The following is a 13,530-nucleotide window of genomic DNA, read 5'->3' as shown; positions in this document are numbered from 1 at the left end:
AAAAAAAAAAAAACAACCCTAAAATCTATCACATGCTCAAACTCTGTGACAGGTTCTGTTTTAGGTACCTTAAATTAAATATATATTTTAATCCTTCCAATAACTCTAGGAAATAGGTATTACTATTCTTATGTTCTTCATTCTTGACTTTTTTTTTTTTTTTTAGACAGTCTCGGTCTGTCACCCAGGTTGGAATGAAGTGGCACACAATCTTGGCTCACTGCAACCTCCACCTTGCAGGTTCAAGCGATTCTTGTACCTCACCCTCCTGAGTAGCTGGGATTACAGGTGTATGCTACCATGCCTGGCTAATTTTTGTATTTTCAGTAGAGACAGGGTTTCAACACGTTGGCCAGGATAGTCTCAAACTCGTAAGCCCAAGAGATTTGCACACTTCGGCCTCGCGAAGTAGTGGGATTACAGGTATGAACCACCACGCCTAGCCCTTCTTGACTTTCTATAGTATAGTACTATACTACTTTTTGATTACACGACTGCCATCTAACAGGGACCTAGTGATTTCAGTTGTTTAACTATAGTTGACCTTTAACAACACATGTTTGAACTGTAAGAGTTCACTTATACAGATTTTCTTGCCCCGCTGCCACCTCTGAGACAGTAAGACCAACCCCTCCTCTTCCTGAGCCTACTTAATGCGAAGATGATGAGGATGAAGACCTTTATGATGATCCACTTCCACTTAATGAATAGTAAATAAATTTTCTCTGCCTTATGAATTTCTTTTTGTGTTTTTTTTTTTTTTTTGAGGTGGAGCCTTGCTCTGTCGCCCAGGCTGGAGTGCAGTGGCGCAATCTCGACTTACCATAACCTCTGCCTCCCGGGTTCAAGTGATTTTTCTGCCTCAGCCTCCCAAGTAGCTGGGATTACAGGCACTTGCCACTGTGCCCAGCTAATTTTTGTATTTTGAGTAGAGACGGAGTTTCACCATGTTGCCCAGGTTGGCCAGGCTGGTCTAAACTCCTAACCTCAGGTGATCTGCCCACCTTGGCCTCCCAAAGTGCTGGGAATACAGGCATGAGCCACCGCGCCTGGCCTTGCCTTATGATTTTCTTAGTAACATTTTCTCTAGCTTACTTTATTGTAAGAATACAGTAGATGGGGCGTGGTGGCTCACACATGTAATACCAGCACTTTGGGAAGCAAAGGAGAGCAAGTCGCTTGAGTTCAGAAGTTCAAGACCAGCCTGGGGAACATAGCGAAACCCTGTCTCTACAAAAAAAATAGAAAAATTAGCCCGGTATAGTGGCATGTGCCTGTGGTCCCAGCTACTCGGGAAGCTTAAGTGGGAGATTTGCTTGAGCTGGGAAAGTGGAAGTTGCAGGGATCTGAGATCGCACCACTACACTCCAATCTGGGTGACAGAGTAAGATCCTGTATCCCAAAAAAAAAGAATATAGTATATGATACATGTAACATTCAAAATAGGCTGGGTGCAGTGGCTCACACCTATAATCATAGTACTTTAGGAGGCTGAGGTGGGTGGGTTGCTTGAGCCCAGGAGTTTGAGACCAGCCTGGGCAACACAGTGAAACCCCACCTCTATAAAATAAATTTCAGAATTAGCCAAGCATAGGCTTATAGTCCCAGCTACTCGGGAGGCAGAGGAGGAAGGATCAGTTGAGCCCAGGAAGTCAAGGCTACAGTGCACTATGATAGTGCCACTGTACTCCAGCCTGAGTGACAGAGCAAGACCCTATCTGGAAAGAAAACAAAAAACAAAAAAACATACAAAATGTGTGTAACTGACCATTAAGGTTATCAATAAGGCTTCTGGTCAACAGGAGGCTATTTAGTTAAGTTTTTGGGAAGTCAAAAGTTATATGCAGGCCAGGTACAGTGGCTCACACCTATAATCCCAGCACTTTGGGAGGCCGAAGCGGGTGGATCACTTGAGGTCAGGAGTTCAAGACCAGCCTGGCCAACGTGGTGAAACCCCATTTCTACTAAAAAGACAAAAATTAGCTGGGTGTGGTAGCATGCACCTGTAAACCTAGCTAGGCATGAGGCTGAGGCAGAAGAATCACTTGAACCCAGGAGGCAGAGCTTACAGTGAGCCGAGATCGTGCCACTGCACCCCAGCCTAGGCAACAGAGGGAGACTCCGTCTCCAAAAAAAAAAAAGAAAAGTTATACAAGATTTTCAACTAGGAGAGGGGGCAGCACCCCTAAACACCATTTTGTTCAGGTGTCAACTGTATAAAATTTTTCAACACTAATACAGTGATTAAAAATGAGACTCTGGGCCGGGCACGGTGGCTCACGCCTGTAATCCCAGCACTTTAGGAGGCCGAGGCAGGCGGATCACGAGGTCAAGAGATTGAGACCATCCTGGCTAACACGGTGAAACCCCGTCTCTACTAAAAATACAAAAAAAAATTAGCCGGACATAGTGGCGAGCACCTGTAGTCCCAGCTACTAGGGAGGCTGAGGCAGGAGAATGGCGTGAACCCGAGAGGTGGAGCTTGCAGTGAGCCAAGATCATGCCACTGCACTCTAGCCTGGGGTGACAGAGCGAGACTTCGTCTCAAAACAAAACAAAACAAAACAAAAAAACAAAAACAAAAAGACTCTGGAACCAAACTTTTTGGGTTGAAATTCCAACTCTACCACTTGTTAATTAGATGCCTTCTCTGTGCCTTAATTTGCTCGCCTGTCGAATGGAATAATAGTATCTATCTCACAGGGTTATACGGAATGAGTTGATCCATCCAAAGCACTTAAAATGATGCCTCATACAAGCCAGGCATGATAGTGTGCACCTGTAGTCCCAGCTACTTGGGAGGCTGAGGAGGGAGGATCACTTGAGCTCAAGAGTTCAAGACTAGCCTGGGCAACACAGTGAGATCCTATTTCAAAAAAAATGCAACCAAACAAACAAAAAAAACCCCAAACCAGTGTCTAACTCAAAACTTAATAAATGTCCATTTTAGTTTTATTATTATTTAATAACGCAGTAGGAGGAAAGAGACTAAAGATATTTACAAATCCTAGGAATTAAGTAAAGAGACTGACGATTTACCAATTATTCCAAATTGTTAAATGGTTATTTCCAAATTTCAGACCAGGAACAACATTCTTCTTATTGCCTCCTGTGGCACAGCTTACCTTATCTCTAGCACAAATATGCAACTCATTGTCTACTTCACAGACACGGGCAAACTTAATAAAGCGCTTGTAATCAAAATTATTTTGGATTCCAAGATGATGGCAGTCCCTAGAAGGATTCCAAAGCAGAGAGATGAAATTTTTCAACAAGGAAGCTGTACCTTAAATAGTAATACTAAATTTATATAACTATTTTAGCCAACTTTTCAGAAGTGTTCAGTGCATACCTGGCAAAATAATCCCATTTGTCCACATCAATGCCATTTCTTTTATTAGACACTATCTCATAAAGGAAGCTTTTGTTTTCAGGACGCCCTTTATACGGCCACTGGAAGGCAAGAAAACCCACTGGAAGTTTTAGGATAGGCACCAAATCTATTTATAAACAAAGCAAAGCAATTTTATTAATCTGTAAATTATAAACAGATACCTGACTGGGAATATGAGATAAACTAGAAGGTTCTATTCTTTCCTTCTTCCACTTCATTTCAAAACTAGTAGAAAGGGAAAATAAATGCTAAGGTATATGATACCCTATTGTTACCACATTTTCTTGTGCCACTGAAAAGATCTTAACGCTATTACATTTCCCAAAACCAACAACTTTTGTGAGCTGAGATTGCGCCACTGCACTCCAGCCTGTGTGACAGAGTAAGACCCTGTCTCAAAAAAGAATTTCTGTATATATATTTTGGGGAAGTAACTTCTAACTAATTCAGTTGAGAGCCAGAAAAAAATATAAGCCTTTTATTTTTTGCATTAAACAGCAGAAACATAGAACTCATATTTTATCATTTAGCCTCTAAAATAGCCAAATGTATAACTCAGAAGGAATCATGAAAAGGCTAGATGAAAAGCACCAGTCAAAATTAAGTTGTACATAAACTTACCAATAAATCTTTGACAGGTGATTCAAGTGGTCCTACAATTTGTTCCTTGATAAAGCAAATATCTTCTTCAGGGATGAGACCATATTGTTCCATGACAGGCTTGATTCCATTAGAATTAATAAGGTGCTCAAACATCATAACTGAGCCTTGTTCGTGCTAGGAAAAGTAAGCACAATATGATGTGTTAAAGATTCTAGCCCATTGGGGGCCCTGATTAACAAAATTATCCTCAATTCCAAGTAATTCTGAGATAAGGGTCTATTGCATATTAATTCTCTAGTTTCTAACCACAATCTTAGGAACATTTTTGAAAACCTGTCAGATTTTTCATGATTTTACTAGTCTACAAACCTTTTACAAAACTTATTATTTCATAAACATATTTAATGCATTTTATGATATAATCATTTATAGTATCTAAATGAATATTACAAGATCATGTAGATAGAATTACATTTTAATAAATATCATCATAAAATTGAATTTTATTTTTTCATCAGCCTTTGAACATGCGCAGTTATAAGCTCTGTTAGGCACTACCCTCTAGTGGTAAAAAGGGGTAACTGCAAACTTGCCAGTGAAAAAAAGCTCTCCCTTGATCTCAAATTGGGGGCCGGGCGCAGTGGCTCACGCCTGTAATCCCAGCACTTTCGGGGGCCGAGGCGGGCGGATCACGAGGTCAAGAGATCGAGACCATCCTGGCTAACATGGTGAAACCCCGTCTCTACTAAAAATACAAAAAATTAGCCGGGCGTGGTTGCAGGCGCCTGTAGTCCCAGCTATTCGGGAGGCTGAGGCAGGAGAATGGCCTGAACCCGGGAGGTGGAGCTTGCAGTGAGCAGAGATCACACCACTGCACTCCAGCCTGGGCGACAGAGCAAGACTCCGTCTCAAAAAAAAAAAAAAAAAATCTCAAATTGGCCTGTTTGCTCATCTTTCTCTGCTCACTCATTCACAATGTAAAGGATCAAATGAACTCCTGAAGACATCTGCCCTTTCCTAGGTCCTACCAAAAACTAACTCAAGATGAAAAACAAAACCTGAATTGTTCTATAACTATTTTTTTTTTAAAGAGACAAGGAATCGCTCTGTTGCCCTGGCTAGAGTCCAGTGGTGTGATCATGGGGTCACTGTAGCCTTGAACTCCTGGGCTCAAGTGATCCTCCCACTTCAGCCTCCCGAGTAGCTGAAACCACAGGTGCACACCACCCTACCCAGCTAATTTTTAAATTTTTTGTAGAGGCAGGGTCTTGATTTGTTGACCAGGTTGGTCTTGAACTCCTAGGCTCAAGTAATCCTCCTGTCTCAGCCTCCCAAAGTGGCGGGATTACAAGCACCTTGTCCTATAATTATTCTTCCCCCCCGCCCAGAAACAATTCTTGCTCCAGAAACTATTCTTAAAAACAGAATCAGGTCTGTCAGGGCTGGGTGCGGTGGCTCACACCTGTAATCCCAGCATTTTGGGAGGCTGAGGTGGGCGGATCACTTGAGGTCAGGAGTCCAAGTTTGGCCAACATGGCAAAACCTCCTGTCTGCTAAAAAATACAAAAATTAGCCACGCATGGTAGTGTGCACCTATAATCCCAGCTACTTGGGGGACTGAGGCAGGACAATCACTTGAACCCAGGACGTGGAGGTTGCAGTGAGCTGAGATCGCCCTGCACTCCTGCCTCGGCGGGCAACAGAGTGAGACTCTGTCTCAAAAAAACAAAACAAAACAAAACAACAAAAAACCCCACAAAAACAGAATCAGGCTGGGTGCAGTGGCTCACATTTGTAATCCCAGCATTTTTTTGAGAGGCAAAGGTGGGAGGATTGCTTGAGCCCAGGAGTTCGAGGCCAGCTTTGGCAACAAAGCAAGACTCTGTCTCTACAAAAAGATAAAAAGATTGGCTGGGTATAGTGGCATGCGCCTGTGGTCCCAGCTACTTGGGAGACCAAGGCGGGAGGATTGCTTGAGCCCAGATGGTTGAGGCTGCAGTTAGCTATGTTCATGCCTGCACTCCAGCCTGGGCAACAGAGCGAGACCTTGTCTCCAAACAACAACAACAACAACAAACAAATTGGCCGGGCACAGTAGCTCATGCCTGTAATCCCAGCACTTTAGGAGGCAGAGGCAGGCAGATCATGAGGTCAGGAGATAGAGAGCATACTGGCCAACGTGGTGACACCCCATCGCTACTAAAAATACAAAAATTAGCCGGGTATGGTGGCATGCACCTGTAGTCCCAGCTACTCAGGAGGCTGAAGCAGGAGAAACGCTTGAACTCGGGAGGCAGAGGTTGCGGTGAGCTGAGATCATGTCACTGCACTACAGGCTGGCAACAGAGTGAGACTCTGTCTCAAAAAAAACAAAAAACAAAAAACAAATTGAATCAAGATATATGTAATTACAAAGAGGAAAAATAGTAACTTTATAATGGAGAAATTTGACAGACAATGCCTTAATCAAGCAGAATTAATATCATTGGTATTGGCTCAACTAGGATTTATGTGCCTCCTGAGATGATACACTATGAAGGATGCATCACTTTTTTCTTTGGAGACAGAGTCTAGCTCTGTCACCCAGGCTGGAGTGCAGTGGCGTGATCTCGGCTCACTGCAACCTCCGCCTCCCGGGCTCAAGCAATTCTCCTTCCTCAGCCTCCCAAGTAGGCACTAGGCACGTGCCACCACACCCAGCTAATTTTTTGTGTGTTTTTTTTTTTGTTTTTTTTTTTTGCTCTTGTTGCCCAGGCTGGAGTGAAATGGCATGATCTTGGCTCACTGCAACCTCCGCCTCCCAGGTTCAGGTGATTCTCCTGCCTCAGCCTCCCGAGTAGCTGGGATTACAGGTGCCCAACACCATGCCCAGATAATTTTTATATTTTTAGTAGAGACAGGGTTTCACCATATTGGCCAGGCTGGTCTCCAACTTCTGACCTCAGGTGATCCACCCACCTTGGCCTCCCAAAGTGCTGGGATTACAGATGTGAGCAACTGCGTCCGATCTGGACACATCACTTTTGTGGCATTCTACCAAAAATGCATAGCTTGAATCTATGAGGAAACATCACACTGAAACTCAAATTGAGGAACATTCCACAAAATAGCTCAGTTGCTCTTTAAAAAAATTACAAAGTCACTAACGATAAAGACTGAAGAATTGCTCCAGATCAAAAGAAACTAGAAAAATGGCAACTAAATGCAATGTGTAATTCTGGACCAGGGAAAAAAAGTTTTTTCCCCTTTTTCTATATGGACAATTGGTAAAATTTGAAAGTCTGAATTAGATAAGAGTACTGCATCAACATTAATTTACTGATTTTGATAATTATACTATGGTTATGTAAGAAAATGTTGTTTTTAGGAAATACCCACTGAAGTATTTAGAAATGAAGTATTTCAACAATTTACGTTCTTTGAGAGACAGGGCTCTTGCTCTATCACCCAGGCTGGAGCTCAGTGGCGTATTCATAGCTCAGTGTATCCCTGAACTCCTGGATTCAAGTAATCCTCCCGTTCTCAGCAGCTAGGACCACAGGTGTGCACCACAATGACCAGCTGATGTTTTCATAATTTTGCAGAGACAGTTTCATTATGTTGCCCAGGCTGGTGTTGAACTCCTGGGCTCAAAGCTATCCTCCCGCCTTAGCCTCCCAAACTGTTGGGATTACAGGTGTGAGCCACTGTGTCCAGTCTAAAAACTAACTTTCTTTTTTTGAGACAAGTTCTCACTCTGTTACCTGCCTTGGAGTGCAGTAGTACGATCACAGCTCATTGCAGCCTCAACCTCCCAGGCTCAAGCAATCCTGCCACCCCACAATGCCTGGCTAATTTTTAAATTTTTTTGTAGCGATGGGGTTTCACCATGTTGTCCAGGCTGGTCTTGAACTTCTGGGCTCAAATGATCTGCCCACCTCAGCCTCCCAAAATGTTGATATTACAACCATGACCCACTATGCCTGGTCAAAACTTGCTTTCTAATGATTCAGAAAAAAAAATTATATATAAAGAGAGTATTTTATTTTATTTATTTTTTGACACGGAGTCTCCCTCTGTCACCCAGGCTGGAGTGCAGTGGCGCAATTTCAGCTAACTGCAAGCTCCGCCTCCTGGGTTCACGCCATTCTCCTGCCTCAGCCTCCTGAGTAGCTGGGACTGCAGGTGCCCACCACCACACCCGGCTAATTTTTTGTATTTTTAGTAGAGATGGGATTTCACCGCGTTAGCCAGGATGGTCTCGATCTCCTGACCTCGTGATCCACCCACCTCGGTCTCCCAAAGTGCTGGGATTACAGGCATGAGCCATCGTGCCCGGCCAAGAGAGAGTATTTTAAAAAATAAAAATGAGGTGGATCACTTGACCCTGGGAGGCAGAGGTTGCAGTGAGCTTAGATGACACCACTGAGCTCCTGCCCAGGTGACAGGGCAAGACCCTGTCTCAAAAACAATAAAATAAAAATAAGTAAATAAATAAATAAACAAAGTAAGGGATTTTCAAAATAGTAGTTTTAAATATATCAATGCCAACTGTGAATATACTAGCAAACAGAAAAAATTAAGTTTCATAAAGCTAGCACAGACCACAATAACAATAATAACTAAAATTATAAGGAACTTAGGAGTAAGTATAACAAAGATGTATGACTTTCATGGCCAGCCTAGGCAACATAGTAAGACTCCATCTCTACAAATAAGTACCCAGGTGTGATGGTGCAGGCCTGTGGCCCCAGCTACTTGGGAGGCTGAGGTGGAAAGATCGCTTGAGTCTGGAGGTCAAGACCAGCCTGGGCAACATGGTAAGACTCTTCTCCACAGAAAGGAAAAAATAAAAACATAAATCTTATTATAAAGTATGTCAACCTAAAAGGAAGGAGCTGAGGAATATTTAATATAGAGAGTTTATATGGAACAAGGTTGAAGACACATTTACGAATTGCCTTGGGGAATGCCTGGGGAGAACAAGAGAGAGGCTCAAGTTTTTAAAGAAAAAAGGACTGGCCAGGTGTGGTGGCTTAGGCCTGTAATTTCAGCACTTTAGGAGGCCAAGGTGGGCAGATAGCTTGAGCTTGGGAGTTGAGACCAGCCTGGGCAACAAAGTGAGAACCCTCCCCCACTACAAAAAATTAGCTGGGCATGGTAGTGTGTGCTTGTAGTCCCAGCTACTCGGGAGGATGAAGTGAGAGAATTGCTTGAGGCTTGGAAGTCGAGGTTGCAGTAAGCTGTGTTTGCACCACTGCACTCCACCCTGGGTGACAAAGCAAGATCCTGTTGAGGGGAGGGGAGGGGATGGGAGAGGAGGGGAGGGGAGGGGGAAGGGGAAGGGGAAGGGGAAAGAAAAGGAAGGGAAAGAAGGGAAGGAAGGGAAAGGAAGGAAGGAAAGGAAGGAAGGAAGGGAAAAAGAAAGAGAGAAAGAGTGAGAAAGAAAGAAAGTGAGAAAGAAAAAGAGAGACAAAGGAGAGAAAAGAAAAAAAAAGAAAAGAGCACAAATCAGGAGGAGGAGGTGATCACAAAGAGGAGGTGATAACAAAAGTTGTTAGTCAGGAATGTTCACTGGCTTACAGAAATAACATTAGTTAGTGATTGGCTACATATTATGAAGTACAGGGTATATGGCATTTTATGGTTACCTGGCATCCCACATAACAGCTGGCTTCAAGAGATAATAATTATTTAGCTCAAGGGGGCGTGACATGATTGCTGTTCTATTTCAATGCCTCTCTGGGCCTGATAATGTAAAGGGGCTAATATTTCTCAGATAAAAATTTCTTCTTTTTTTTTCTTCCCCAAGTAACAAGTGTGGAAACAGAACAGAATGCAGAATGATTCATCATATATGGGAAGTTAATAAATGTTGGGGTTGGTATTACAGTCAGTGGGAATAGGATGAACTATTTAAAAATTAGATTTCTCGGCTGGGCGTGGTGGCTCACGTCTGTAATCCCAGCGCTTTGGGAGGCCGATGCGGGCGGATCATGAGATCAGGAGTTCGAGATCAGCCTAACCAACATGATGAAACCCCATCTCTACTAAAAATACAAAAGTCAGCCGGGTGTGGTAGCACACGACTGTAATCCCAGCTACTCAGGAGGCTGAGGCAGGAGAATCGCTTGAACCCGGGAGGCGGAGGTTGCAGTGAGCCAAGATCGCACCACTGCACTCCAGCCTGGGCGACAGAGTGAGACTCCATCTCAAAAAAAAAAAAAAAGAAAAAAAAAGATTTCTCCCATATACTTAAACTAAAATAAATTGTACATGAGCTAAGGGTTTAAATGTGAAAGGCAAAATACTTAAAGGAAAAGACTTGGTAATGATTGAGTAGATCCTATTAGATCAACTGCAGAAGAAAACAACTATAAGCTCTGGACAACTCACTGAAGGTCCTGGAGAGAGACCAAAACCAAGCGGATGTTAGACCTCAATACTTAGAAGGGAGAGGTACTGGGCGACATTCCGGTTTTATGGTTTTTCGCCTAAGGGCAGGCCCCAAGACAGAAAAACTGGTGAGAAACTACCCATTTTACTGGCTTGAAGAACCAGAGTACTTCATCAAAATTGAAAACGTCTGTTTTTCAAAAGGCACCATGAAAAAATGAATTGGCCAAGCCAGACACTGGGGAAAAATATTCACAATACATATACCTAACCATATATATATAAAGAATTCCTACAACTCAATAATCAAAGAGCAAGCAATCAAACTTTTTAAACGAGTAAAATGTTGAGAGTTCTTTGCAGAAGAAGATATATCAATAACAAAGTACAAAGTACAGGAAATATTATTCAACATACATTAGAAAATCAAGCCATGAAATACCATTTCACACTCATTAGAAGGGCTAATCTGAAAGGCCAAATGTTGATGAGGCTGTAAAACAACTGGAACTCCAGTATGTTGCTGATGGGAGTGTAAAATGGTACAACCACATTGGAAAACTCTGGTAGTTTCTTATAGAATTAAATACATATCTACCATATGACCCAGCAATTCTAACTCCTCAGTATTTACCTAAGTGAAATGAAAATGTATTTCTTTATCTATTTTTATTTTTATAAAATAATATATTTCTGCTGAACATATTTCTTGTTTTAAAAATGTAATTAACTTTCCACACTACAACAACATAGAAAATGTATTTCTACCAAAATCTTGTGATAATGTGCACGACAACCTTATTCATAACAGCCAAAACCTGAAAACAATCCAAATTCCAACAAAACGAGAAAGGGTAAACAAATTGTGACTTATTCGCACAATGCCACACTACGTAGGTGATAAAAAAAGGATCAACTACTGAGGCACATAACATGAACAAATCTCAAAACCATTATGTTGAGTAAATAAAGCAAGGCATAAAATAGGACCTCCTATATGATTCTGCTTAATCAAGTCTAAGAACAACAAAATTCATTTATGTTTGTAAAAATCAGAAGGTGATGGTGGGGTGAGGGGGAGTGGGAATTGACTGGGAAAAAGCACATGGGAATTTTTCAGGAAGATGGAAATGCTCTATATCCTGACTAGGTAATAGTCATATGGATGTATACACCTGTCAAAACTCACTGAACTTAAGATCTGGACAACTTATTGTATGTGAACTATACCTCAAAAAAAGAGAGAGAGAGAGAAAAAAAGTGGTTGACATGTAAGAAGTTTTCAATATATATTAATATTCTTTTTCTATTCCCGTTCCAGAAATACAGTATAGTAAAAACCAACCTAATTTTACTTCTCAAAAATTGATTCCAAAATATGGGACAGCCACCTGCAAATGCCTAATTTTAAAATGATTCATTTAATATATATGACTTGGCTGGTAACAGTTAGTTCATGGTCATACCAAATGTGTCAAAATTGGAGTTGGCCTTTTATTATACAGTAGTACAATGGAGCAGAAGGAGCATTAAACTGGCAACTGGTTTTGTATTGCTGATTCCAGTATTTAACGGCTTTGTGATTTTTGATGCATCAATACACATCCAAGAGTTTCAAGTTCCTTTATTTGTAAAAAGGGAGATAATGATAACTTCCTTACAGACTACTGTGAGGACCAAACAAAAGCATATATATATATATATATGAATGAAAGCACCCTGGACACTGTAATGGGGAAGTATTTTATAACACAGTAGTGGAACCAAACAGATACATTAACTAAAGAACCTGCTTAAATAGTCATTCTTTTTATTGACTACTGACTATATGAATACATACCGTCCATTTCACCTCTGGGCGAGCAAGTGGAATAAATCGTCCATCAAACATGTGAGAAAATGGCCCATGACCTTAAAAACAAAAGCAGCCTTAGAACAAGAAAAACATCTTTAAACCAACAAAAACTTTTTTCTTTTTTTTTTTTTGAGACGGAGTTTCGCTCTTGTTGCCCAGGCTGGAGTGCAGTGGTACAATCTTGGCTCAACACAATCTCCACCCCCGCCCCGGGGTTCAAGCAATTCTCCTGCCTCAGCCTCCCGAGTAGCTGGGACTACAGGCGTGTGCAACCACACCCAGCTAATTTCGTATTTTTAGTAGAGATGGGGTTTCTCTATGTTGGTCAGGCTGGTCTCAAACTCCCGACCTCAAGTGATCGCCCCTCTCAGCCTCCCAAAGTGCTGGGATTACAGGCGTGAGCCACCACACTCGGCCAAACTGAATCCTTTAATCTTTTTAGTTGAACTTGAATAGCAACAGAAATTAATAATTTAAAAATACAATCACGAAAAGGGACAAACCCTTCCTTCCTATTTCTAAAACAGGAGAACAGGAAGCAGAAACATATGGAAAAGTAAGCTCTCCATCAAGCGGTCTCCAGTCACCAGGGCTTACATAAATCTGATAAAAGGGCAGTTTTTATTGTTTTTTTGAAGAGACAGAGTCTTGCTATGTTGTTCAGGCTGTAGTGCAGTGGCTAGTCACAAGCATGATCATTATGCACTGTAGCCTTGGACTCCTGACCTCAAGTCATCCTCCTGCCTCAACCACCCGAATGGCTGGGACTACAGGCATGCACCACCACACAGGGCTTGATAAATGGACAATTCTGTGTAACTAAAAAGAATATTAATGCCAAAAACTTTTTGAAATCTTCAGATTGAAAATATCTGGATTAAAATAGCAGTTTTAAGAAAATCCACTAGGGCCGGGTGTGGTGGCTCATGCCTGTAATCCCAGCACTTTGGGAGGCTGAGGCGGGTGGATCACTTTGAGTCAGGAGTTCAAGACCAGCCGAGCCAACATGGTAAAAACGCTGTCTCTACTAAAAATACAAAAAATTAGCTGGGTTTGGTGGCGGGCACCTGTAGTCCCAGCTACTCAGGAGGCTGAGGCAGGAGAATGGTGTGAACCTGGGAGGTGCAGCTTGCAGTGAGCCAAGATCACACCACTGCACCCCAGCCTGGGTGACAGAGCAAGACTCCATCTCAAAAGAAAATAAAAGGGGCTGGGCGTGGTGGCTCATGCCTGTAATCCCAGCACTTTGGGAGGCTGAGGCGGGTGGATCACGAGGTCAGGAGTTGGAGACAAGCCAAGATGG

At 42.2% G+C, this 13,530-nt stretch overlaps 1 protein-coding gene across 1 annotated transcript in view; it reads right to left on the bottom strand.

The window, feature by feature from the left end:
• SAMHD1 (SAM and HD domain containing deoxynucleoside triphosphate triphosphohydrolase 1) overlaps positions 1-13,530 on the bottom strand; it is a 60,700-nt gene that overhangs the window by 24,028 nt on the left and 23,142 nt on the right. Inside the window, exons 6-9 of the mRNA XM_032142269.2 lie at positions 12,213-12,283; positions 4,016-4,171; positions 3,353-3,453; positions 3,126-3,234 (exon numbers count right to left, since the gene is read on the bottom strand). Coding sequence (XP_031998160.1) covers positions 3,126-3,234; positions 3,353-3,453; positions 4,016-4,171; positions 12,213-12,283 — 437 coding nt within the window. The remainder of the gene's footprint in view (positions 1-3,125; positions 3,235-3,352; positions 3,454-4,015; positions 4,172-12,212; positions 12,284-13,530) is intronic.

The sequence above is a fragment of the Hylobates moloch genome, unplaced genomic scaffold (genome assembly GCF_009828535.3).
Source record: "Hylobates moloch isolate HMO894 unplaced genomic scaffold, HMol_V3 SCAFFOLD_21, whole genome shotgun sequence".
Taxonomy (NCBI): domain Eukaryota; kingdom Metazoa; phylum Chordata; class Mammalia; order Primates; family Hylobatidae; genus Hylobates; species Hylobates moloch.
The sequence above is the reverse complement of the archived record's forward strand: the minus strand, read 5'-3'. Positions and strand labels throughout refer to the sequence as shown.